The 26265-nt window shown below is 49.1% G+C and overlaps 1 protein-coding gene across 1 annotated transcript in view; it reads left to right on the top strand.

The window, feature by feature from the left end:
* The first annotated feature begins 7899 nt into the window (after nt 1–7899).
* Scube1 (signal peptide, CUB domain and EGF like domain containing 1) overlaps nt 7900–26265 on the top strand; it is a 120254-nt gene continuing 101888 nt past the window's right edge. The window contains exons 1-2 of the mRNA XM_051189516.1: nt 7900–8098; nt 11079–11210. Coding sequence (XP_051045473.1) covers nt 8011–8098; nt 11079–11210 — 220 coding nt within the window. The 5' untranslated portion in view covers nt 7900–8010. The remainder of the gene's footprint in view (nt 8099–11078; nt 11211–26265) is intronic.

Here is a 26265-nt window from a genome sequence, read left to right as displayed (position 1 = left end):
TGATGTACAAGGGGAAGGGGTCTGCGCCTAGCTCAGGAGTGGCAACCCCAGGGAGGAGGGGGCCTTGCATAATGTCCCTGTCTGTCCCCAAGATTCGTTTGTTTGTTTTGTAGGCTTGTGACTGTGCAGGCACCAGGGCCCCCGCCTGAAGCCCCGGGGTCCCCCAACAGTGGACAGAAGAAGGCCAACTTGCTCTTAATGTTTTTATTTTACTTTGTCTTCATCTCCCCACAAATAAAAATTGTGGTAGTCAAATTCTGGCCCTTCCAGCGATCCCCCTGAACAATGTGGTGACCAGTGTGAGACTTCCATTCCAGGCACACACCCCCCAGTCTTAAATCCAAGTTGAGGGTGGGTGGTGCTGCTGCCCAGGGCACCAGGTTCCTGCTCTCAGTGAATGCTCAGTGAGCACCCACTTTGTGCTAGGCGCCTCTGTGAATTAATTTTATTATCAAGGGTTTTCAAAATTGTTTTAATTGCAAAAATCAGTTTCAAAATAATCCACAACCCACTTGGGTATGCAGGAAAAAGTCATGTCCTTTGCTGGGATCTGTGTAACTCGGGTAGCATGCTTGTTTAACCCATGCAAGGCCCTGAATTCTATCTCCAGGGACACTTGACTTAAAGTCAAGATCCTAGGAGGAAACTGTTATTAACACACACACAATTAAAAATAAAAATCTTGGAGGATTTTATTAATTTTAGATATGATATTTATTTGCAATAGTGTGGAACTCCCATAGGAGGCAAAGCTGGGCCTTGTGCATGCTAGGCAAGCACTAAGTAAGTCCATTCCCATTCACTTCCCACCAACAGTGCGCAGACGCACCCCTGCCCCACTCAGTCTGCACTGTGTGTTGCTGCTGGTCTTTGTTGTCTGTCATTCCACAGGAGAAGCGACTGTTCATTGCTGACATAGCTGACCCTGGGGAAGGGCTGAAGCTAAACTGTCCTTCTCTGTCCTGCTCTGCCTCTGATGACTCTCACTCTGGATACTGGCAGGTGGTATCCTTGGCCAGTTTTCTCAGGCCCCTTGAGTTTTTCCTCTGGCCACTGGGAAGTTCAAGAGCTCAGGGCCTCAAAGTTGCTCCTTCCCAACCCCTTCCAAGCTCTTTACCTTGTCCATGGAAGAGCAAGTCAATATCCCCCTTCATTTAATTTTGAGTGGCAATCTATCTGGTGTTTAAGATTGTTATTGTTTGTTACTATTGTTTGTTTATTTTGAGGCAGGGTTTCATGTAGCCCAGGTTGGCCTCAAGTTCTCTTTGTAGCCCAGGATGACCTTGAACTTTTGATCTTTCTACATCTACCCCCTGAATTGCTAGAATTACAGGATTAAGAGTACCTCCACACCCAGTTTTATGTGATGCTGGGAAACCAAACCCAGGGCTTTGTGCATGCTAGGCAAGCACTCTATCAACTGAACCACATCCCCAACTCTGTAAAACAATCTTGGTAACTGTTATGCGTTTAAAATAAAGAGGTACCAATGAGGGTACAAGGAGACCAAGCAATCCCAGATGCTTCTGCTGCAAGATGTCTCCAAGCTCTCACTATCCGATGGTTCTCCAAGAGGCTGTGGTACTTGATGGGTAGATCCCAAGTGTATTTGACCTGAATGCCCAGAAAAACAGCTTGGGTTGACCCTGAACTCTTCCAAAGGAGAATGGCAATGGTGCCAAACCAAGGTGCTTCTAGAATATTCTTCTATCATGTGATTCCCTTGCCCAATACTTTCCCTGGCTCCCACTGACATGTTAGGACAGCCCTGTCCAGGGACTGAGCTCTGTCCCTGGATCTTTAGGTTCTGAGATCCTTTGCCACCCAGGCTTCACATCTGCTTCTCCACTTCAGATGCTTGGCCCTTAAGCTGGTGGTTGAGCTGCTAATCATCCCACAAAGTACCACTGCTCTTCTCCCTCATGCATGCACCCGCCCTGCCCTGCAGGCCCTGCCCCTTCTCCCTGCACAGTCCCAGCCCCACTCTTCAAGATGATGCTCTCTGCTTAACCCCCATACCCCACTAGACCGTGAGCTCTGCAAGGCAGAAGGTAAGCCCAGAACAGTCTGGTGTGCACTGGGTTCTTGGTTGGATGTTGAATGACTGAGTAGATGTCACTCTAATAAAGCATCAGTGATTTGATGATGGTTACTACTTACCTGATGGTTCTGTGAAAGTCCATTATCTGGGACCAGGATCCCAGAGAGGAAACAAAAGCCCACTGATTGGATGGATGGGCAGGAAGACATAGCCCATAATGTCACTGTCCTTGAGATTCAAGTGAAGTGGTCCCTGCTGGCAAGTCCTTCCTGGCCAGGTTGTGGTCGATGTCATATCTGAGTCTGATCCCTGGGACCACAGGGTAGAAGGAGAGAGCCAACTCCTACAAGCTGTCTTCTATCTACACACATGTGAGCGCGCGCACACACACACCACCCACCTTCAAGTTTCAGCAAAGCTTTACTATCACAGTTAACTTCTCTAAGGTACTTGGCAAAATCATGAAATTTGGGGTCCAGATAAATAAAATATGACAAGAAAGTAAGAACATTAAAAAAAAAAGACTTTAGCTTTCCATGACAGTTATTCCTGTACAGCAACAAAGATAACATGGCACCTTCAGGAGCTGTAGGACGGATCCCCGAACCTCTGAGGGCCCCAGCTACATCTACATATGGAGAGGACATTGCCTACCTAGTGGGATGTTTGTGGGTTTACATGGAGAGTGTTTGCTGGACAACAGTGGCATTCTGTGGACAGGTCTCCTACTCTGAGCAGGGTGGTCGTGGCTGCAAGTGGCAGAAACAAATGTAGCTTCTTTAAGAGCAAAATAAATGATGTGACCAAGACCTTAATATCTCTTCTCTCTCTCTCTCTCTCTCTCTCTTTCTATCTATCTATCTATATATCTATCTCTATCATTCTTTCCTTCCTCCTTCTCTCCATGACCCCCCTCCCTCCCTTATTGTCCTCTGTTTCTCACTGCCCGGTGATCCCTCCTGAGATTCTGTCCATTCAGGAAAGAAGCCATACCCATAGGTCCACTTACAAGAGGCTGACAGGTATGAGTTAGTCACATGCCTTTGACTAGACTAATTGCTTGCTCGATGGCCCAGACAGTCACTTGTTGACCTGGGAGGCTTGGGGCAAAGGCCTAAAGTGACCTTAGGTGACAATGTGTCTGACAACCGAAAGGGAAGCTGGGATTACTAATGTCAGGCTGTGGCTCTCCAAGTACATAGCACCTGCCAGAGTGCATACAGGGAGCCGTGGGAACCCAGTGTGGCCTGGGCTCAGAAGACAGGGCGGGAGCAGGGAAAGGCACAGTGAGAGAAGGGAAGAGAGAGAGCTGCAGCGTGGCTCAGAGAGCAGGAACTGAGGACAGGGAGGCCCAGGGCAATCTCAGGAGGCCGAGGCCAGGAACGCTTATGCCTGGTCTTGAAAATTGGTATCACACCAGGCAGTAGAGCTCACCTTTAATCCCAGCACTTGGGAAGCAGAGGCAGGCAGAACTCTGTGAGTTCGAGTCCAGCCTGGTCTACAAAGCAAGTCCCAGGACAGCCAGAGCTACACTGAGAAACCCTGTCTCAAAAAAACAAAACCAGAAAAAAAAAAAAAAGAAAGAAAAGAAAAAAGAAAAGAAAAGAAAAATGGTGTCACCTCCAGAAAGCTGATGACCAGAGGAGGGAGAGGAGAGGCCATGGGTGCAGCCTTGCCTGGTGTAAGTGTGTGAGTGGGTGTGGAGGCAAGGCTTTGAGGAAGTACTGGTGACCCCTGAATGGAGTCTGATATTCTGAGATTGGGTTACCGTGCCCAAGGGACAATGGATTGAGTGAAGCTGGACCTTAGTTTCCCCAGGTGTCAGATGAGCCCGAGTGGGGCTGTCTCCAGATAGTGTCTGCAGCTTTCCAGTCTTCATGTCCATCTACCTGTGAGCCCGAAGCCACAAGTCGGGGTCATGACGCCCCACACAGGCACTGTGCCCCCATCCCTCACACCATAGGGTGACACAATGAGCTCCTGCTGCACTTAGGCATCTCTGAGAAGCCCTTCTGGTATCATCTTGTTTCCTTTGCCTGAAAGTGGTGGGTATGGTTCCAAATATTCCAACAGTTTGGGGGAAGAAGTGTGAGATAGTAAAACTGGGTAAGACCAAAGTCAGTAAGGTAGGTTGTATACCACTATGGTTTAGGTGCCATATGCAAAGCGCTCTTTTCATTATTGGAACAAAACCAGAAAACTCCAAAGCCTTATAGTGAATAGTGTTCACCGCTGCCATCATGCCACTCTAGCCCTCCACCCTCCTCTTTTCTAGATTTATTTCTTATGTATTCGGTGTTCTGCCTGCACACCAGAAGAGGGCACCAGATCTCATTATAGATGGTTGTGAGCCACTATGTGGTTGCCAGGAATTGAACTCGGGACCTCTGGAAGAAGAGCCAGTGCTCTTAACCTCTATCCAGCCCCACCCCTCTACCCTTTGATCCCTCTGTTATATAAACTTGCTGTACAGACCCAGGTTCAAATCCCACCTCTGGCATTTGCTAGCTCTGTGATCCTGGGCAGGCAAGCTCAGACTCATTTTCTGGGATTGGCAGCAATTTCTGTGTCATGGGAGTAGATGGTGCAATTCACTATGGAAGAAGGCACTGGGCCACAACTCTAGGCCATTTGAGGGTCTAAAACACAGGTTCCTGAATACCAAAACCCTATCTGACGATGCAGTCCAGCCCAAGAAAGGACCTGTTTAGCCCAGAATTGCACAGGGAAACCTCAGAAAGACCAGGTTGGAATGACAAAGGGGCACAGACAGCCAAGGGAGAAAGTGGTAATTTTCTTTTCATTTCATTCTTTTTTTTTTTTTTTTTTTTTTTTTTTTTTTAGGAAAAAAGGAAGGCAAAAGCCCCAAAACTCATGCACACAGAGATATGACATCTGTATGATGACATTTTACAGTTTCAGAGAGCTTTGTGTTCCAAGGCACTTTCACAACTAACCCAGGTGGCTATTGCTTTTATTCGAATCAGCAGGGGTAATTATAATGTCCCTAACAGAAACACAAAGCCCCCTATATGCCATGGTTCTGAGGACTTCACGTTCAGTGTCTCATTTATTCCTCTCCAGAAAATGCTGAGACTGAGTTCAGAGAGGTCCCATGTCATGCTTGCCTGGTTTTATCCTCCCACCAACTCCAAGAGGCCATTCCAGCTGAGGAACCCAGGCTGAAAGGGTGTCAGTGATGGAACACCACTATGAGACTGGTGAGCTTGGCTCACCCAGGACATACCCAGAAGGCAGAGGGGAACTGGATAATTCCTCTTGCTCCTTACTGGCAACCACCTTAGTGAAGTGTCACCAGGGGGAGCCAAAGGGCCCCAAGTCTCAGGCCTTCTGCTCTGGGCACTCAAGATTTGGGGTTCCGCTGACCAGACTAGCCTCCCCACAGGGCACAGGAAGTGGGGTTGTTCAGGGGAGAGAGAACAACTGGCTTCATTCTTAAGGACCTGGCACAGCCAAAGTCACCTCAACAGAGCAATAGAAGTTTACAGCTGTTCCGTCTTGTTTCTGTAACCACGTGCTTACTCATTTGCTCACTCTCTCATTCATTCATGCACAGATTTGATAATAATTGCTTCAGTTCCCTTTGGGAACTATGTTCACAGGCCAGACCTTCAGGATCCCATCTTGGGTAGAGACAGAGGAACTGGGGGGTGAGAGTGGGGAACGTTCATTCTCTGAGCTTGAAGGTCTTGCATGGAGCTTATGGGCCAGGGACTGGGGTGTGGGCAGGAGGGGATGAAGGCTGTCTTGGAGGAGTGACATTGGGCTCAGGGTGCAAAAGGCAAGCTGTCTTCCATCCAGCCTTACTTGTGATTAGTCTAGATAGGGCCTCCGTGGAGGGCACAGGTGCGCTGATTGGCATGCAGAGCACATAGGTAGCTTGGGCATGAAGCCCAATCTGTTTTCCAAACCAGTGGCCTCCACGTTCTCAGCTCAACATGGAGGGGTGCCAAGGCATCCTTTGATAGAGTCCCATTGTTAGGATGCCAACCCCATCTATACAACCCACCCTAGCATAGCCACACCAGCCTCCACCATGTCTTACTTCTGCTCTGGGAAGCAAGCATCTTTCTGCCACATAAACCATCTCCTTGGTCAAGGAATTAAGCACATCTTCCCCCTCTCCCTTCCTTCGCTGTCTTTCCTTTCACTTGGCCACGTGTGCCATGAGCTCCTAGAGAGAGCCACTTTTCTTTGAACACTTGAGGGGCATTATGTTATCAACAAATTTGACCTTTGAGGTTATTGGGGGGCACACTGTAGATAAATTTTTCATATTAATGAAGAGTCCCTAGGGACTTTAGGGAGTCTCAATCCTCCCCAGCCCCCAGCCCACCGCAATATTGAAAAATAGAACCGGAAAGTCTCAAGGCTGCTCTTGTGTTTAAGGATATCTGAGTGGGGATGGAAGTCCCTGAGGAAGATGCATGGGAAAATATGGTGCCAAGAAGTCAGAGGCCCATTAAAAACACTGCTCACAAATAGATTGGTTGCCCCGATGTCTCATGCACAGGAAGAAAAAAAAATTTTTTTTGAAAGCGGTACAGCTGAGAGAATAGGCATGGTAATGAGGTCCCCCAAACTAAACTATGGCCAAGAACAACCGGGGGCGGGGGACGCATGCAATGGCAGGGTAGGAGACGGGGACACAATAGAGGCCAGGGCCCCACTTCCTCCCTGGTCCTTTCTGCACAATATGGGCACCGATCCCTTGCCTCAGCCTCCAGCCCAATGCCACAAGCCCACGAGAAATCTGGCTGGCAGCAGGAGATGAGAGACATGGATTTAGCCTTCCAGGGCCTTGTGGATGGCTACAGACCGTGTATTGGGGGCAGGGAGCAGGCGCGAAGGGGAACTGCTGGATGCAACACTGCACAGGCAGAGTGGACAAAAAGGGGAAAGTCTAGTCTTTGAGTCTGGAGAGCAGGAGAAAACGGGAGCTCTTATTGGTGGTTGTCAAGGAGATAGGCCTCGGGGTTTGCTGAACTTCTTCAGTGTCCTGCCTCCCAAGCTGAGAGCGGCCATTGAGTGCTCTCCAGGCCTCAAGGCCGAGGGGTCAGGTGTAGAGCCTGGGCTGGGGGACGCTCTGGGCCAGGGTGACCGCGACACTACGACCGCCCCCACCCCGCCCCCGCGCCCCGCCAGGCCTGTCACCAGAGAACCTGGGCTTGGCGGAGCAGCAACCATCTCGGAGAGCACAGGAAAGGCTGCTCAACCCGGCCGGGTCACGCGCCCACTCCACGGAAGCACGGTTCCAGGAGCGATGCCTGGCTATCCAAAACAAGCACTTCTATAACCGTTGTCCCCGAGGCAGTACTGAAAAGTTCCTTTGATTTTGTACCCAAATCCTGAAACTATCTTCGAGAGTTTTCCATGCTTGCTAGTGTGCGGTTGCCCAGGCAGCACTTGGCACCCATTAGGGGCATATTAAGTGCCCGTAGATCAGCGGCGTGCACCGAGCATCGCCTTCACCAGCCCTGGGTGCCTCTGGGCCTTTCTCTACCTCTACTTTCCCGATTGTGTGTGTGCGGGGCTGAGGGGTGCTGTGCGGGAGAAAGAGTCACCCTGTTTCTTGGGGACCCAGGACACAGAACGGAGCCGGCGAAGGGCAGCCTGGGGACCAGTGCCTGCCCGGGTGACATCCTGCACCGCGACCCCAGATCGCCCGGCTCCCACCCCCCACCTGCTGCCCGCCCCGGGAGATGGGGCGGGCCCAGACTCCCTCAAGCCACGCCACCCGACGCCCACTGGACGCCCTCCCGCGGAGCTCCGCCCCTTGCGGCTGCAGGCCAATGAGCGCGCGGCTGTCAGCTCGTCCTGCGCGCTGGCTGGGTGGCTCCGGAGCCCGAGCGGTAGCCGAGCTTGCTGCAGACGGGAGCGCTCGCTGAGCGGCCGCTCCGTGCGTCCCGTGCCCCGCACGCCCGCACCCGGCGCGGCCCGCAGCGAGCATGGGCGCGGCGGCTGTGCGTTGGCACTTGTGCGTGCTGCTCGCCCTGGGAGCGCACGGGCAGATGGTGGGGGGCAGCGGGCTCCCAGGTAAGCGCTAGGACTCAGGGGTCTGCGGCGCGCGGGGACCTAGGGGCTGCCACCTCGCGCCGTCGGAGGCGGCCCCGTGCCGCGTTCTGCCTCCTTGCAAAGTAACTTCTGGGAGATCCCGGGGCCGGCGGGGGCGGGGTGGGCTGAGGCCCCAGGAGGGGAAGCGGGAGGCTGGAGAAAGAAAGGAAGCACGACGGCTGCCTGCGGGGCCCGGCATGCGTACAGAGACGGGTGGGGACCCCCGAGTTGAAAGTGGCACTCCCCCAGGGCCGAGGACTTAGCAGCTGCCGCATAGGAGGTACCCGGAGGTGTCCAGAAAGGACGCTCTGAGACTGGAGGGGAGATGGGCGGATGAAGGGACAGACGGACAGGAGATGAGGCGTAGAGGGAACAGACAAAAGGGCCCAGGAAGAAGCCCTGAGAAAGACAGCGGCGGGAGGGAAGAGGGGAGAGGAGGTAAGGGAGGGGAGCGAGGAGGCAGTGGACAGCGGGAAGGAAAAAGGCAGATCAAAGGACGGAGAGGAGGAGACAGATGGACACCAGAACCGGGAGGACTCGGAGGGGCGGCGCCGAGGGAGGGGGCCGAGGGAGAGAAGAAGGATGGAGATGTCTGGGAAGAGATAGACAGATGGACTGTCAGACCGGAGGGGGAAAAGAGATGGACAGACGTAGGAAGGAGGTGGATAGAGAACACGAATCGCAGAACAAACCAGGACTTCGTGTCGAGGATATCAGAGAGGGGACACAGGAGGAAGCCAGCAGGTCAGGCAGAAGGAGCTGCTAGGTGGGGGTGTCCCTCCCTGAGCTGAGTTTCCTGGAAGGGACTTCGGGCAAAGCTGTATACACAGGCTCTCTTCTCACACCTCCAGTGCACTCCTCCTTGTTCTCCTTGGAGAGGGTGTGGAGGGTCCTGCCTTGCCCCCACTCCAGCTGAGTCTCCCCAAGTCTGTTTTTGGAGGGGGTGGGTCTGTTTGTGCAAGTCCCACAGCAGATACAGTGCCAGGGAGTTTATGCTACTTGACTGTTGGCACTGAGTTTTCTTCCATGCCCCATTCCAGAATCTGGACCTTTGGGAGCTACTAGATATGTCTGTGGGCATTTTTACCCTGTGGTTTGGGCCCCTTCACCTTTGTAGGACTGTCCTGTGTGCCTTTCCCTTCCTCTCTGCCCCTTCGGGTGTCTATCTGCCTCTGCCTCCCTCTCCCCTCTGTGGAAGCCTGATAACTGTAGAATTCCAGGAGCTGACCTCAGAGTAAGAAAACCAGGGCTGAAGTGAGCAGCCTGTGTTTGAGAGCTGTGCAGGAATCTACATCCTGCCTCAGCCAAGCTCTCCTGCTCCCAGGCCAAGTTTATAATTTGAAAGACAGATGGCCCCACCCACCCCTTCCAAACTTCTGTGTTTCCATCTCACCTACTTAGGTGGGAGATAGACGGGATTTCAACCCCCCAGGGAAGTTCCTGTCCCTCACTCTCATGCCCTGGCCCATGAGAAATAGAAGATGTCTCTTAGGGGTGCCCCATGTGGTCTGGTCCTCTCTAGTGTCCTGCTCTTGAAGCACTGGTCCCTCTGTGGCCAGCTCTCCAGAAAGCCCCTCCCCCACAAACTCTCTACTGGCCCTGGAAAGCATTCTCTGGTTTACTAAGTTGCCTGCCTCTGGGCTCTTGCCTACTGCCTTTGGGTATCTGTAGAGGTAGACTGTACACTTGAGCTAGAAATGGCTGGCCTTGGGAGGGATGCTACCTATGTGTACATGTGCATGCCTGTGTTTTGCATGTGTAAATGTATTCAGGGAGGAGTCTGCTGTGTTTCTAGTCAATGTCTCTTCCCTCTGGTGAGCTGGAACCTTGGAGTCTGGAGTGAGGAAGAGGAGTCTGGGTGAGGGTGGGGCACAGAGCTAGAGCCCAATGTCCAGCCAGGGGTGAATTCAAAGTGGACATTCTTGGGCACCATGAAGTCTAGTGTGAGGCCACATGGATAAAGAGATGGGGACATTTGGAGCCTGGGGGGGGATGTCCTCAGGGCAGCTGCTGAAAGTCCTTTGTCTGCTCACCTGAGTCCTTCTGCCTGTCCATCTGTGTGGTAGTCACAGCCAGCTGGAAGGAGAGTGATGCTCACACAAGCTTGTTCTGTAGTGGGGTCTAGTCCAGTAGCAGGTATAACTGGCCTCAGATCCCCGGTCTAAACCTAAAGTTTTGTTCCCTGAGTAAACTCAGAGTGAGCAACCGAGTGAGGGGACAGGGAGAGAGATCAGGTGTGTGTAAGAAGCCTTTTTCATCATACACAACCATGACTATAGCTTCCTGTATTTATATGCTGGGGACAGGAGAAGGGGTGTACTGGAGCCCTTTGAGCATGGATAGTGCTGGGGTCTCGAAGCTAGGCTATGAGAATTGCCTTTCAGAGGCAGGAGCCTGGGTTAGCCGGGAGAAAGAACTCTACCCTGGTTTGGGCCCTAGGAGATGGTCCTTCCCACAGTTCCACTGCCTTGGGGGCATGATAGGATCTCACATCCAGACTACCTGCACCCTCCAAGGATGGCCTCTGCTCAATATTTGCACATCATTCTGCCTTAGTTTCCTCTTTTGCAACCCAGAGAGACTGCATTTAAGTTCTTCTGAGGACTGTTTAGAATGAGGAATATGGAGGGTTGGAATGATGCCTGTGAGGAAACCAAGTTCCACAGAGAGGTTTTTCTCTCTGGTGTCCCTAGCCTTCATGTTCTCCACACCTTGAATGAGGATAATGGCCATACCTAATGACACTGTTAAGGAAATAAAGACCAGATGTGTTGTGATATGTACCTGGCACAGGGAAACTGCATTAAGGGTGCTACCAATTGCCCCTTGTCACACCAAATCGCTATGTGACTCTTAATGTCAGTTAGTCCAGTGGTCAAGGATAGAATGGAGGCATGAACTTCAGGCAGGGCCTCAAATATCTTCCTAGCACACTTCACCTGCAGTTTCCCCTCCCCCACAGGAGCCGTGGACGTGGATGAGTGCTCAGAGGGCACAGATGACTGTCACATAGATGCCATCTGCCAGAACACACCCAAGTCTTACAAATGTCTCTGCAAGCCAGGCTACAAGGGGGAAGGGAGGCAGTGTGAAGGTGAGTCCCCCTCAGCCCTCCCCACCAAGCCAGGGGCAGAGGGAGGTGGCTGAGGCTTGCCCTATGGTATGCTAGCATGTTGTTCCTACATCCCAGCACTGTGGACATAGACAGCTTGGGCTCTGTCAGTCTTGTGCTGTTCAGAGGCCTTCAGGCTTCTAGGGGACACAGCTATTTTCCTGGAGGACAAAAATAATGGGAATGTGAAGTGCCTGGCTTTCACCTAAGTGTTAGCCCTTTCATTTCTGGAAGAAATCAAAGCCAATTGACTATTTGTGTGTCTAGTTCTGAATACATTGGGAGCCAGTAAAAGCCCTGGATGACTATTCTCCTGAATCCCTAACTTCAGACTCCAGGTCACCCCATGTAGCCTGTAGTTTCTACAGAGGGACCTGCCCATGAGTGGGCTGGGCTGTGAGACAGACCCAGATGACTCTCTTCTTTCTAGCCCCAGATCTTAGACAGAGCCTGTGGTTCAAGCCATTCATCCATCTTTCCAGCCTCTCCTCACTTCACCTGAGGTTATGGGTTGATGGTTCAGAAGTAGAAACCCACTCCCCAGGGCAGACATGGTGGTGCATGCCTGAAATCCCAGAACTCAAGAGTCCAAGGCAAGCCAGGTGCAGTGGCTCACACCTTTAATCCCAGAAATCTGAGAGGCAAGCCAGGTCCTCAAAACCAAGTTCCAGGTCAGCCAGGGCTATACAGAGAAACCCTGTCTCAAGGGGGAAAAAAGTAAAATAGACTAGAAAGAGTTCAAGGCAAGTGAATCTATAGGCTGAGGCCATCTTGGGCCACACAGTGGGTTTGAGATTAGACTAGACTAGATCATTAGATCTCAAAAAGATGAAAGAAAAGAAACTGCTTCCCCCACAGAGAAAAGTGAAGCCTCTGTGTTACTGGGAGCCAGGGGTCTGAGCCAGGTAGGATATTGTCCCATAAAGATTTCATGGTCATTTTGACCCCATTCGAGTTGAGCAGATCTTGGCTATTGGTGTATAAAGCTGTTCTCCCAGATCCATGTGCACCTGACCTAGGCCTTCCCATCTACCCTCAGTGTACAGAGGAAGATCAACCAAGGCAGGGATTGATAGCTGAGTTTCCAAAGTTTTTCAGACAGGATTAAAACCCAGAGTTCGGGTCCTTTGTTTTGACCCTAACAGCAGCTCAGTTTTCAGTGTGGGACTGCAATGGGAAAGTATTGTGTGACAATCTGCCCTATATGACCAGGCTCCACACGGCTGGGGCCTTACAGCTGCCTAGCACCCTCCAGGAATGCTGACATTACTGACCCATTGCTTTTACTCAGCTTCTACAGCCCGAGGACTGAACAGATGGCATCTCCATGGGTCCTGCTTAGTGTGGGCTTGTTTGGGTTCCCAGGAGCTGCAGTGGGGGAAGCTTCTGGGAAGTGACCAGCAGCAGATAGAGAGAGCAGGTCATATGCAAAAGGTTTGGTGGGATGGTTTGGCCTGACTGCTGGCACAATCTGAAGGGTATGTAACTCAGTGGTCCAGGTGGCACAGTGAGGGCATGTGTATAATTTCTGACCCTCTCTTTGACCTTGAGACCCAGTGTTTCCAGCAAGGGAGGGTATGATTGGCACAACCCTTCTGCTAGCTGAAGCCACCAAGCAAGCTGACCTGTTCTTGAAGCCCAGCTCCTGCTTGTCCTCTGCTCTTAGGCTCTCATCATCTTCTGTTCCCTCTGAGGCCTTTCAGAGCTCAGCTTAAACTCCCCCATACTGATGGAGTCCCAGGGTGAGACCCTGAACTCCTCCTGATCCTCCTGCCTCTCTCTGTGATGACAGATGATTACACATGTGTATTGCCACAGATGGCTGATAGAGTGTTAGGGAGCAAACTAAGGGCTCCTTGTAGCTAGGTAATCACTCCACAACTGAGCTATGTCCCAACCCAAGAGCCAGACTCATGTTCCCAACCAGCTTGGCCACATGGCTCTGTGGACCTTTTGCCCATGTCTGCCCCAGAAAGAAGTTCCAGTGCCATGCAGGAATACACATGCACCCATCGGCACTAAGCATCCAGTGTACTCCCAGAGGCCCTTGGCTGCCTTCCATTGTTGCTTTTCTGATTCTGGGTTCTAATTTCATGTCTTGCTCCCCAACCTTGTTTAATATGTGACTGGGTATCAAGGGCCATCCCTCTCAAGTCATATGCTTCTGGTTGTGCCCCCAGAAACTCAGGAGCACCTCACTTAACAAAGTCTGCCCAACCAGCTCCCAACTCCTGGGACTAGTCCAGACCTGTGAGATATGTTTAGTTTGAGTCCACTCCCAACCATGACTGGAGTTCATATGAGCAATTTGTGAGACCCCGATGAGTGGGAAATGGGAAGCATGGGAGTTTCTAGGAGGAGCCTTTCTGTGAGAAGAAAGCAGAGAATAACCTGGTCTCTGCAAAGAGCCTTGGCTGCATATCAGCTCACCTTTGACATGAATACAGACAGGGTAATGGTTTGCCCTCAGCAAGCATCAGTGTCTCCTTTGGTTCTTCAAATCCAGACTGTCCCCCACACTCACCCTGAAGACTAGGCTGGACACAGTGCAGTGTGTGAAGCCCTCCTGCCGTGGTCTGTAGCTCCCAGTATTCCATGTGCAGATTGAGTGTGCTTTCAGAGTAGCTGCAAGCTCCAGGGGGTTGTGAATGGTAAAGAGCTTTCAAAGTCCCCCTCAACAGCACACACCTTGGAGGTGAAGCTCATGGCTCCATGTGTCCCTGCCCTTCAGTTGGCGGTGCCCCATGGGCTGAAGTTGTTTAACAGTGACAATCTTAAATCACACTGCATGCTGGTTGGCCTGGGTTCTGAGGGTCTGGGAGGACCCATCCTACTTGCCCTAGGTATCTTATTCCTGGAGAGTCACAGGCATCAGCCCAGCCTGCTGGAATGTTAACACAGGGACCATCAGATATCCTAAGATGGCTACCCCCAGAAGACTGCACACACATCTGGAGGGACTGACAGGCCATATTCAGGGTAGCCTGAGGGAGTTCAGAGACCACCCAGATGCTAATCTCCTGGTCTAGATGGTCCAGGGACCATCTGAGAGAGAAGGAACTTGCAGGGATTGGGATGAGAGCCCAGATGTGGTGCGCCCATTGCTGTGTGTCTTCTGTGGTCAGTGCTGTCTGTCATGTTCTGAATGGTCCTAATTCAGCTGAGCAGAGTCCTTACAGAAAAGACGTTGAGCCAGATTGCTGGGATTCACATCTTGCCTGTGTATCTGGGCAACCACTCAACCTCTCTGTGTGTAGCAAGCATCATTCTAGCAGCTACTCTGTAGAAGGCGAGGGCTAAGTGTGTTAATGTATTTACAGCATGAAAGCGTAGCCTGGCACATAGAATGTAATACACAAGCATTAGCTGCTGTTGTTGTGGTAATGGTGGCAGAGCTAGCAGATGATGATGAGGTGATCTTTTTCATTTTTGTCCTTTTCTTTTGCAATGCTGAGAACCAAACCCAGGGTCCTATGCAAGCCACATGACAAATGCTGTACTACTGAACCACACCCTCTGCCAAGGATGCCACTGTTGCTCAAAGTAATACTGATGATGGTGATATTGATAATGATGGATTATGGGGATAGTGATTTAGATGAAGATGATGGTGATGACATTGGTGAGAGTGGTGGTGATGGTAAAGGTGAGGGTTATGTTGATATTGATGTTAGTGATTGTGATATTGATAATGGTGGTAATGGTGATGGGATGGGATAATGTTGATGATATTGATAGTAATCAGTGATTGTGATGCTGATGATGGTGATAGTGATTATGATAGTGATGGTGACAATGCTGATGGGATGAAGATGTTAAGGCAGTGTCCAATTTTGTTTAGTTATTATCTCATCCTGCTGATGTTTTAATGGTGGCAAAGGGTTTGCTGTAGGCTGACAAGGTGACTCTGAGGTAAGGGGCTTGTTGAGGACAAATAGGGCTGCCTTGGGCCACTGAAAAGGTTCTGATGAGGCAGAGGAGTTTTCTCTGTGACTTTTGTCCTGGTAGAAGTCAACTTGTGGGTGTAGAAAGTTAGAAAATGCATCATAGGGTTGCCCTTTCCAGACCCACTCATGACCCCATTTTAAGCTCTGCTATACCACATTGTATGTTCCTGTGTTCCTCCTGGACCTGCTTCAAGGGTTGTGGCTGTCACCTGTTAGACTCCCATCCTGGGAACCTAGCTATGGAATGAAGGGTGTCCCCAGGGCCACCTCCTTCCAGAAGCTTTCCCTGGTTCCCAAACAGGTGAGTTCTGGCCGTTGTCATCCTTCCTCAGAGCCTGTCTTCCTAGGTTGTGATGTCACACACCAGTCCTCTGAGGCTGGCTCAAAGCTGTTAGGAGCAGTTAGCAGCCCAGGGAAGGCCTCCCTGAGCCTCACATGCTCTGACAACTTGCAGGTGAGGAAACTGAGACCTCTGACTGGTGTGGGCCAGTGATAGAGTTCATCTGGGGAAACTTGTCCAGAGAGGTCAGTCTTCAGATAGGTTAATCAGCTGAAAGGCAGCAGCAGGGGGGTCCAGCCATCAGTTTGTCTGAAGACTGTGGGGAGAGGGTTCCCTAGCCGTGCATTGTTGGAGGAGGTCATAGGGTACCCTTTTCTCCACAGCTGATCCCTGGAGACAGGTTTATGACTGTGACCCACTATCATCCATGTGATAGATAGGAGGCCCAACCCCTTGGGCTCATCCCAGGTCTCTGCCCAAACACTTTGAGCTATTGCCTTTTTCTTTTTAAACTCCTTCATTCCTTATCTCACCCAGCTGCCTCTTTTTCTTCTTCTTCTTCTTCTTCTTCTTCTTCTTCTTCTTCTTCTTCTTCTTCTTCTTCTTCTTCTTCTTCCTCTTCTTCTTCCTCTTCCTCTTCCTCCTTCTAACTCCAGCTCATTTCTACCCTGGTACTTTTGCACCTTCTGTCTCTCAGTCCCTCCTCCCTTATCTAAGCTGGTGCATCTGCATCTCATGAGGCCCTTTGGCTGGACACAGGCCTTTTGAAGGCCATGGGGCCAGCCCTGCACCAGCAAGCCCCCTGTTCTGAATTAACCAGGCCTGTTTGAGTTCATTCTGCCAGAATGGCAGACTGGGGCCAGGAGGGGGTAACTCATCCCCTTTAAATGCTTCAACTCATTTAACCTTAACTGCCTTGTTTTCATAGACATTTGCAAAGGAAAAGGACCAAATTATAGCTTGAATTGGGTCTTACTAATCTTAATTAAAAGCTCTCGTTTATAATCAGGACCAGGCCTCAAACAAGGAGCAAACCACCCTCAAATGGCTTGTTTAAATAACTGAGAACCCCCACCCCCGCTAATGGCTGTTTAGTCTGAACCTGTGGTGCACATCGTCCTTCTATGTGTGCTTAACTTTTAGACCATCCATTCAAGTGGTTTATTCCTCTCACAAGTTTCAACGCAGGCCCTTTTCAAAATTCTGTAATTAAAGCTCTTAGGGGAAATGAGATTTTGTTTTGGCCACAGTATATTAAATATATTACTATTTTCCTTTTGGTGTGTGTGTGTGAAAAGAAAAAAAAATGACAACCATCAGAGATGGCAAAATTAGCATGTATGTAATGAATGTAAATAATCACTTCCTGGATTTTATATCCCTGGGGTATACTTGTCAATCACTACAGCTAGGTAGATTACAGAGCATGTCATTAAAGGGTTTTAACCAAACTCTTAATAACACACCCAGTGATTCATTTAGTTTATCGTTAAGGGAAAAAAAATCTAAAACCAATTGGCCTTTGTAGAGAATAATGGCCAAAGTCTTATTAAGTCATTTCCATTGTGATTATAGCACACTTTATTGAAACTCTAGGTAGACTTTTTTTTTTTTTTTTTTTTTTTTTTTTGGCTTGGGGCAGGGAAGGCCAGGAAAGGCTTGGCGGGGAGGGGGGGTCAAGCAAAAGAGAATTCTTCCCCTGCTAAGTCTGAAAACATGCAATTATGTGTGCTAATGTGTGTACTGCCCAAGATGAAAGCTCAGAGATCCTGCAGGCCAGCCAGGCAGGAGGATTCTGGATGAGACCTCAGGCTCCCACTTACTTATTCCCAGGTAGCAATTAAGTGGTGTTCTCATTTCATTTCTGTTTCTGTGACAAAATACTCCAATGAAAAGCAACCTAGGGAAGAAATGGCATATTTTAGCGTATAGTTCCAGGGTATAGTCCATCATTGTGGGGAAGTCAAAGCAGAAATTTGGCTGGTCATATCACATTCACACTCAAGAACAGAGAGACAAATGCACCCCTCTGCCTGCTTGCTTAGTGATGAGTCAACCCTCTCTACTCTTATACAATTCAGGGGCCCAAACCAGGGAATGGTGCTCCCCACAGTGCACTGGGCCTTCTCACATCAGTTATCATTTGGAACAAGTCTTCACAGACATGGTGCACAGGCCACTTTTATCTGGACAATTCCTTATTGAGACTCTCTTCTAAGTTGTGGCAAGGCAACAGTTCAAACTAACCAGCAGGAGTAGGGCAGGGGTGGGAAAGAGAGATCCATTAAGAACCCAGGTTCAATTGCCAGCACCCAAATGGCAGCCCTTGATCTTCTGTAATTCCAGTTCCAGGGGATCCACCCTCTTCTGACATCTATAGGCAACGATCACACACGTGGTGCACATACACACATGCAAGCAAAACTCTCAAGCACACAAAATAAATCTTAAAAAGGAGAAAAATAAAAAAATAACTAACACAGGCAGGGTTGCTTGAGACTTGGAAAGTCACTTGGAACGTTGTTGGGGCCCATGACCATCTGAGCGGGGCCAATGAAAACCTTGTGCACTCGGATTTGTATTGGAGACAAGTTCATTTAAAACGTGGGATCTGGCCTGGGGGTGTCCAAAGTGTTAGCTAAGGGTCTTCTGGCTGTCAGGCTTTGTGCTGGGCCCAGGTATGTTTCCTGGTCATGACCCCACTGATTAGCAGCAAGCTGGAAAAGACAAAATGAGTTAGAAAGCAATTGATACAGGCAGGACTCAGAGGGGGTGGAGGAAGGAAAGTGACTACCTCTGCCTGGGATAGGGAAGCAAGTGGGGGTGAAAGGTGAGGAGATGGAGAGTGTTCTTGAGGAGGTATCCAAGCCATACTAGATCTCTGACATTGCCTCCAGCTCTGGGGCCAGAAGAAAGCTCAGAGGGGTTCACTGATGCCTGAAGGTCTACAAGTAACGGGTCATCCAGAGCACTGACTTCCTCAGTCTGCCTCCCTTGACAATGGGAGCAGCCACACCTGCCTAGGAGCGAGCACTTGAGTAGAAGTTGTGAGAGGGAGCCTGCCTCCATCTAGGGCAGCAGTTCTCAGCCTATGGGGAGGGCACATATCAGATAGGTCACATATCAGATATTCACATTACTATTCATGAAGTTATTACAGTTATGAAGTAGCAGCAACATAATTTTATGATGTGGGGTTACCACAACATGAAGAACTGTATTAAAGGGTCCCCAAATTAGGAAAGTTGAAAACCACTGCTCGAAGACAGCCTCAGCGCCTTTGTGTTTTGGCCCTTCCCTTTGCACCTGGCTTCCCACCCCCAGGTCTCCTGTGTCCCATCATGATTGTGTCCTCCCCCCTCTCCTTGCCCCCCACCCTGGGGCCGAAGCCCTTCTCAGCTCTGCCTCCAGGCCCTCTTGCCACCCCCTCCCCTCTGCTGCTTCTTATTACAGTGGCTATATTTGTGTTTCCATCAGAGGAATGCTAACCAGAAAAAACCATTATTTCTAAGAAAATAAACTGTGGGCTGTTGGCCTTTGAGTGCTACTGAAATGGATATTGGCCTTCCCCAAAGGCCTTGAGAAAAGAGTGCTGGGGGCTTGTGTATACGGGCAAGGTCAGGGGGTCTGAGAGGTTGTCCTGACTGGGTCTTCCAGATGGATCCAGGCTGCGGCCCCGGGAGGAGTAAGACTGTAGCAGCAATGGTGGCCTAAGGCTTTGGCCTTGGGATCCTACCAGCTGTCAGGTTTGTTCTTTCCCCATACTCATTCCAGTGTCCCCAATATACACCCTTCTCTCAGAGGACCCAGGCCTGACTTCCTTGGGAAGGGGTGTAGAGCTGAGACTGAACCCATGGAGACTAGGGTCTCCAGCCTTCAGGTCTTAGCACACTGACTGCCAAATTCAGAGAGGGCCAGAGGGTCCCAAGCTCCTTGGGCTCTCACTGTGAGAAGCTCCTCATTTAGGAAACTCCCCATCCTGGAGGTAACAAATGTTGCTGAGTTCATCAACCTGTCCCTTCCCACCACTGCTAGTCCTATTGACAGACCTGGACCTCAGTGGGGTCCTGTTAGTTTCTCAATGAAGCCAGGCTAGACTGTGTCCAGGGTGTAGGGCTAGCATAAGGCACAGAAGGAAAGCAGGCAAGTGCCCTAATCCCCCAGTGGACACCATGGCCATAAACCTCTGGTCTGCTAAGACATGGGACTGCCCTTGGATGGCTTCACCCAGATTAAGGACACCTCCAACAGTAGCCTGCTTGGGGTTATGTCTTTGCAGCAAACTTAACCTGTGAGTAGGGAAGTAGAAATGGTCTTCCCTACCTGGGCCATGAGGGGTCTCTGGGGGTGGTTTATATCCTGTAGGGATCTGGGGAGAAAGATAGGAAGCTTAGCCACAGTTGGCTGCCTGTCTGCAGTGGCTGCAGCAAGGACAGAAAGCTGAGCTGGGGGTCCTGGGTCTAAGCTGCCATCAACCCTGTGTGGACCCTCAGTTACACCTCCGTGCAAACCACAGAATCTAGCCCAGCTCTCTGACTCTGAGATGGGACTTCATTGCTAGCACCTGTGTGCTTCTGATGATCTGGGGGCTGGGTTTGGAGCCCCTAAAGAGTCTTAAGTTTCAAAGTCTGCAGCCTGCACCCCCCCACCCCAATCTTGCCAAAGGAAGGAGAGAAGGACTGATAGCTGCCAGGGTCTAGTTCGTAAAAGGCAGGAGAGTGCACAGGGCTGGCATGGCCCCAGGACTTTTTCACTGCCACCCCAGACGCTTCTAGGGCTCAGTTTCCACCAACAAATGTTCCATGAGATCTTGAGGACAGAATCTGGAGAAGAGCCTCCAAGTAAGTGTTTAGGGTATTATTGAGGGGGAATTGCTATAATTTGCCCACCCTTTTCCTAGTGGTTTGGTAGAGACACCCTCCGATCTTTGGAGCATACACCCCACCATGAACCCAGGCTGAGCAGGTGGAATGGAGGCCAGTTCAAACTGAGCCCCCTTGAGCCAGATGTAGTGGTGCACACCTGAAATGCCAGTACCTGGGAGGTGGAGGCCAGCTGGGCTGCATAGTAGGAACCTATCTAAAAATACTTCTTTGAAAACAAAATAGAAAACACAGTACACACAAATTGGCCATCCTCATGGTCCTCTTGCATCCAGGCAGAAGCCAAAAGGCCAGCTCACTCAGTGGATAAGTGCAACAATAACACTGGCCTTTCTTCGATTAAAAAATTATCACTATCACATGATTGTGTGATGTGTGTGGGGCTCATGCCACAGTATGTTGGGGAGGATTGAGACACAATGGAGTCTGCTCTCTCTCCTTTCAGTTTTGTGTCAGTTCTGGGAAGTCATGAGCTGTCTATCTCACCAGCCCTTTCTCTTTGTTTTCAAAACCACTTTGTTGTGATACAGCTTGCATACCACATAGTTGACCCATGTGAAGTCTCCAAGCCAATGTCTTTTGGTGAATCCACAATTGGTCACCACCACAATCTGTTTAGAAACTCCATGTTTCTTAGCCACCACCCCCACCCCCAGATTTGCAGCTCCTGTAACCACTGGATACCCCTAGTATACATTCTGTCTCTGGGATGGCCTGTTCAGAAGTTTTGTGGATAGAATCACATAGTATGTGGCCTTTTTGTGACTGAAAAATGTTTATTTGAAGCCAGGCAGCCTGGCTCAGTTGCTGACTTTGCTTGCCTTGGTAGTCCTCATTTCCCTTAGCTTAAAGTTAAGATGTTGGCACCCATCTCTTGGAGCTGTCCTGTGTGCAGGGCCCACATACTGCCCAGTACTGTCCCACACAAGGGCCAGTCAGTGGAAGCAGCAGCCAGGCTGTTTGTTCATCCTCTCAGCATTCAGCCAATCTTCATTGCATACCTTCTGCCAGCTTTTGAGGCTCAAGCTGCACAAGACTCAAGTCCCCATGGACTGGCAGCTTCCAATGTCACAGTAGTGTTGGTGTCTCTAGGTAGTGGAGCTGGGGCCCAGACCAGGAAGAGGGGTAAGCTTCAGAGGAGGCAAGACACCAAATCCCAAGCCAGGGTGATTAGGAACCTGGGTTGCTGAAGGTGCTCCAGGCACTGAGAGCTCCAGAAGAATACTTAATGATGGCCAGAAGCTGCATGGGGCACTGGAAAAGGTTACAAAGTAGCTGTAACCCCATGGTTATCTCAGATCTCAGAGTCGGGTAGAGAGACCTTCATTCCCTCTGGCTGAGCTGTGGACATTGTATGCAGTTAGGAATGAGAAAGTATATAGATTGGTGTTGGTTTTTCGTGACCTTTGACCTCTCCTGTAATTAACTGCTGGGCCCACTTCTGGCATTGTCTCTGCAGAAGGGAAACCTGATCGATGGATGCCAGAGGTCCTCAGAGAGCTGGTCTCATTACTCAGTCATTACAGACCCAGAGCTTAACCCTGCACCACCGGAGACAGGGGGCTTAATCCTTCCTGCCAGGCAGAAACTACCTTCCCGGGAGCATAATTAGCCAACAAACTGGATTAAGATTTATTCATCAATGAGGACTCAACTTCCTAAGCTATACATCTCTCCCAGAATGGATGTCTATCTAAAGAGTGCATGGTTTTCCTAAAGCCACAGACAAAGGAGGGACAAACTAGCGCCCAGTCAGGGACAGGTCTTTGTTAGAGCATCCGGGGCTTCCCATCTGGGAGGAATGTCTAGAAAAATGCCAATCAGGGAAGTGAGACCTTGTCTTTAATGGTCTCTGAGAGTGAAAGTGTGGTTGCTTTCAAAGACCTCCTTTTGAGGTTTTCTATCAGCCTTGATTTAAAAAGAAACAGAAATTATCCTGGAACAGTATTAGAATGAGAAGGCACTCAGATTTGTTGGAAAAGAATCTTCTAGAACCAGACACCACAGAATAAGAATATATTTTATAAGACAGTGAGAGTCAATTTTGAATTAAATGGAGGGAAAAAAAATCATCGTCTTTGGGGTCTACCCCAGAGTTGCTGACACAAGACCATGGCTGTGGGATGGTGTTTGTGTTGATATTTTAATATAGGAAAAGTGAGACCATGTGGCCTTTGAATTTACCCATAATACAGAGTTCTTGTGTTGTTTTCTCTGCTCTGTTGGATGTTGAAAACTATCCTCTACTGGGAATTAAGTTTTCATTAAAAGGGAGAGATGTGATTGCTGTTAAGCCTGATGACCTGAGTTCGATTCCTGAGACCCACAGGAATCGAAGGAAATCACAAACTCCTTCAAGTTGTCCTCTGACTTCCATGTGTACATGTGTATGTGAGTGCACACACACACCAATTGTAATTAAAAATTATCACACAAAAGTAAAGAGATACATGTAATAAAATTTTAATCATTAAAAGTTTTTCATTAAACGGAAAATCTAAGCTAAAGAAAGAACAGAGATGAACATGAGCTTATGAACCTCACTCCTTCAGTGGAAGTTCTGATCCTTTGTCCTGCCCACTCTGTTCATATCTTCTCTCCTGACACCACGGTCATCGTCCCTCAGTCTCAAATCAAGGTACCCTGAGATATGATGCCCATGATGTCTTTCTCTCAGTGGCCTTTTGGAGCAAGGAGACCTGTTTTTCTCACACCCTGAAGATGTGGCTGTAACTGGAAGAGGAGAGGGTGGACTCGATGCAGCCACTGTCTGAGGGTCTGGAGAGGAGGGCCTGGAGCCTCTCAGAATTAAGATGGGAACAGCATTCACTTCCAAGTGACCTTGTCACTCAGCTTCTAACTCTGCCATCCCAGGCTGGCTTTCTTTTACATACCTGTATTCCTTGGGTGTCTGTATCCTACTGGAAATCCTAGACAGAGGCTAGGGAACAGCTCAGTTGAGGCACCCATGAGGACATGTGTTTGACCCCCAGCACCCACATAAGAACCAATAGGAGCAGCATGTGCCTATAAGCTAAGCACTAGGGAGATGGAGCCTCCATAATATAATATGTGCATGTGTGCCATTTACATGTACCTGCAGGTACACACACATACACCATACACACCCTAGAAAGATATCAGCCATTGGATTAGGATCCATCCAAACCCAGTGTGACTCCCTTTAAACCTGGTAACATATGCAAAAACAAACAAACAAAAAGCTAATTTTAAACCAGGTCACAGCCTTAGGCACTGGAGATTAGAATATAGATGAATCTTCAACCCACAGCAGTCCTTTGAGGAAAACCATCCTAGCCAGATGGTGACTCACACCTTTAATCCCAGTACTCAGGAGGCAGAGGCAGGCACATCTCCATGAGTTCAAGGCCAGCCTGGTCTACAGAGTGAGTTTGAGGACAATAAAGGATACACAGAGAAACCCTGTCTGGGAAAACTAAAAAGAAAAAAAGAAGAGAACCTTCCTATCAGTGCATGGTGTCACAAGCCTTTAATCTGAGCACTCGGAAGGCAGAGGCAGACAGATCTCTGTGAGTTTCAGGCCAGCCTGGTCTACAGAGAGAGTTCTAGGACAGGTTCCAAAGCAACACAGGGAAACCCTGTCTTTAAAAAACAAACAAACAAACAAAAAAAAACAAAAAAAAAAAAAGAAAAGAAAAAAGTAGAAAGAAAGAAAGAAAGACAAAACAGAAGAAGTCAGTGGTTTGCATTGTGAGCCAATGTCCTTCATTTTGGGTACTGGAAGTCATGCAGGCCAATGCAGGAGCCTGCAAGAGCATGTCAGTCCCAGGAGATGCTCCAAGAGTGGGAGGGGCCCAAGGGACATTGGCATCTGTTATTGGTGTTCCCCAAGGACAGCCAATGAGAGGAAGGTTATAAGAAATCCTTTCAATGGCCGTCCAATAATCAATCATTTTGTTACAACTGTAGTGTGGTACTTAAACTATTTGTCATCCCAGGAGTAAAAATATTTAATCTTTAGACAGAGGCAACAGACATAGATTAAAATTAGGTCAGACCTGTTGAGGTGATTATCATCAATCAGGAGAAGGGGTGTCCCCCTGTTTGGAGACCTCTAGATGCTCAGATCTCACTACCACTGAATAGCTGGTTCCATGGTGTGTCATGGACATGGTGGCCCTATAATAGAGTGTTTCTTTCTCGGTTGGCACCTAGGAAGTCAAACTGTGTTTGTGGCTCACCTTTTGTGATTGTGCCAGGATTGTCAACTGTATCATGGAACAATGTCACCAGCCAGTCTCATTTGTTTCTCTCTGTCTTAAACCTCTATTTCTGAAAATCATACTGCATTTGTTTTTAAGCTGCTTGAAGGAAAGGGATGAATGAGTGAAGAGAAGTTTGGATAGATTGATGGGTGAATGTTCATATATTAGACATAAAGAATGGGTAGGTGGGGTGTGCATGCACATTTGCAGGGTGAGCGTTTGCATCAATGAATCCATGGATGAACATGTGAGTGAATAGATATGTGGATGCATAGTCTTTTAATTAATGGGAGGACAGTGTATGGCCAAATACATGGACAGGTGGAAGGAAGAATGAATATTTGAATATGGGAGAATGCTTGCCTGGATAAATGGATAGGTACATAACTGACTGGTGAATAGACAATCAACCAAGTTACATCTTATGGTAGGTATGTTTTAGCGTAAATGGATAAATGGGAGAAGGGCTGGATGGGAATTTGAGTAGCTGTGCTATAGAGTGTATAGACAGTTTGCTAGCAGGAGGAAGGTGGGTTTTGGTTGCATGGATTTTTGGCTGACTGACTCACGGTTCAACAGATGGAATGGTATGCATACATGTGTAGATGGAGGAAGAACAGGTAGGAGGGCAGAGGGATGGACAGCAATTGGATGGCTAGAGAACACTTTCACAGCAAACAATAGAAATGAGCTAAGGATCAAATGTTTGTCTGGAGTATTTTACCCATGGTTGGCCTGTGCTAGACAGTGTGACTTAGAAAGGATATGAGCTTTGTAAACTGAGAGTTCTGATCCTTGTCCTGTCACTGGCTATGCGACTTTGAGCTGTTCTCTAACCTCTCTGAACTTCAGTTTGATCAGTCTTAAAAAAGTTTCCTAGAGGACTACATCGAGGACTGGAAGGCCCTGTGCTTCAGGAGGAGGGACGACTTAACTGCCCTTCCAGGCACAGCATGAGAGATTATTTTAGTCTGTCTGAACTACTCTACTCTAAGTCTCCTACCCACCATGGGACCAACAGCCTTTGCAAGTGACACAAGCTGCTGAGATCAGGCCAATCACCATCTTGAGAGAGGGAAGCAAAGAGGGAAGGAAGTGCTTGAGGGATGCTGGGTCATTTGGTGATAGGTGATGCTCATGCTAGCAGGCAGTGGAAGAAAGCTGTAACCATGTTAAAGATGTAGAGAAAGCACAGTTAGGTGTAACAGGCTTTTTCTTTTGGGCCACCAACCAGCTTCCAAATTATGACACAGAATCTTATTTTGAATGTTCTGCCTAGCTTAGGCTCATTTCTGACTAGCTCCTTTAACTTAAATAGACCTGTTTCTCTTTATCTACCTTTTGCCTCTGGGCTTTTTACCTTTCTTTCCTTCTGTATATCTTACTTTCACTGCTCCTCATGTCTGGCTGGCAGCTGCCTGGCTGGCCCTGGCTGTGTCCTCTTTCCCCCTTGTTCTCACCCTGTCTTTCATTCTGTTTCAAGCCCACCATCCCTGCCTATCCCTCCTCTGCCTAGCTATTGGTTGTTCAGCTCTCATTTAGACTGATCAGGTGCCTTAGGCAGGCGAGGTGAAACAAATGCAACACATCTTTATATAATTAAACAAATGCAGCACAAACAAATGTAACACATTTTTATTGTTAACAAAGGCAGCAGAAATAAATTGTAACACATCTTTA

The sequence above is a fragment of the Phodopus roborovskii genome, unplaced genomic scaffold (assembly GCF_943737965.1).
Source record: "Phodopus roborovskii unplaced genomic scaffold, PHOROB, whole genome shotgun sequence".
In the NCBI taxonomy this organism is placed as follows: Eukaryota; Metazoa; Chordata; class Mammalia; order Rodentia; family Cricetidae; genus Phodopus; species Phodopus roborovskii.
Note: the sequence above shows the minus strand (reverse complement) of the source record. Positions and strands in the feature narration are given on the sequence as shown.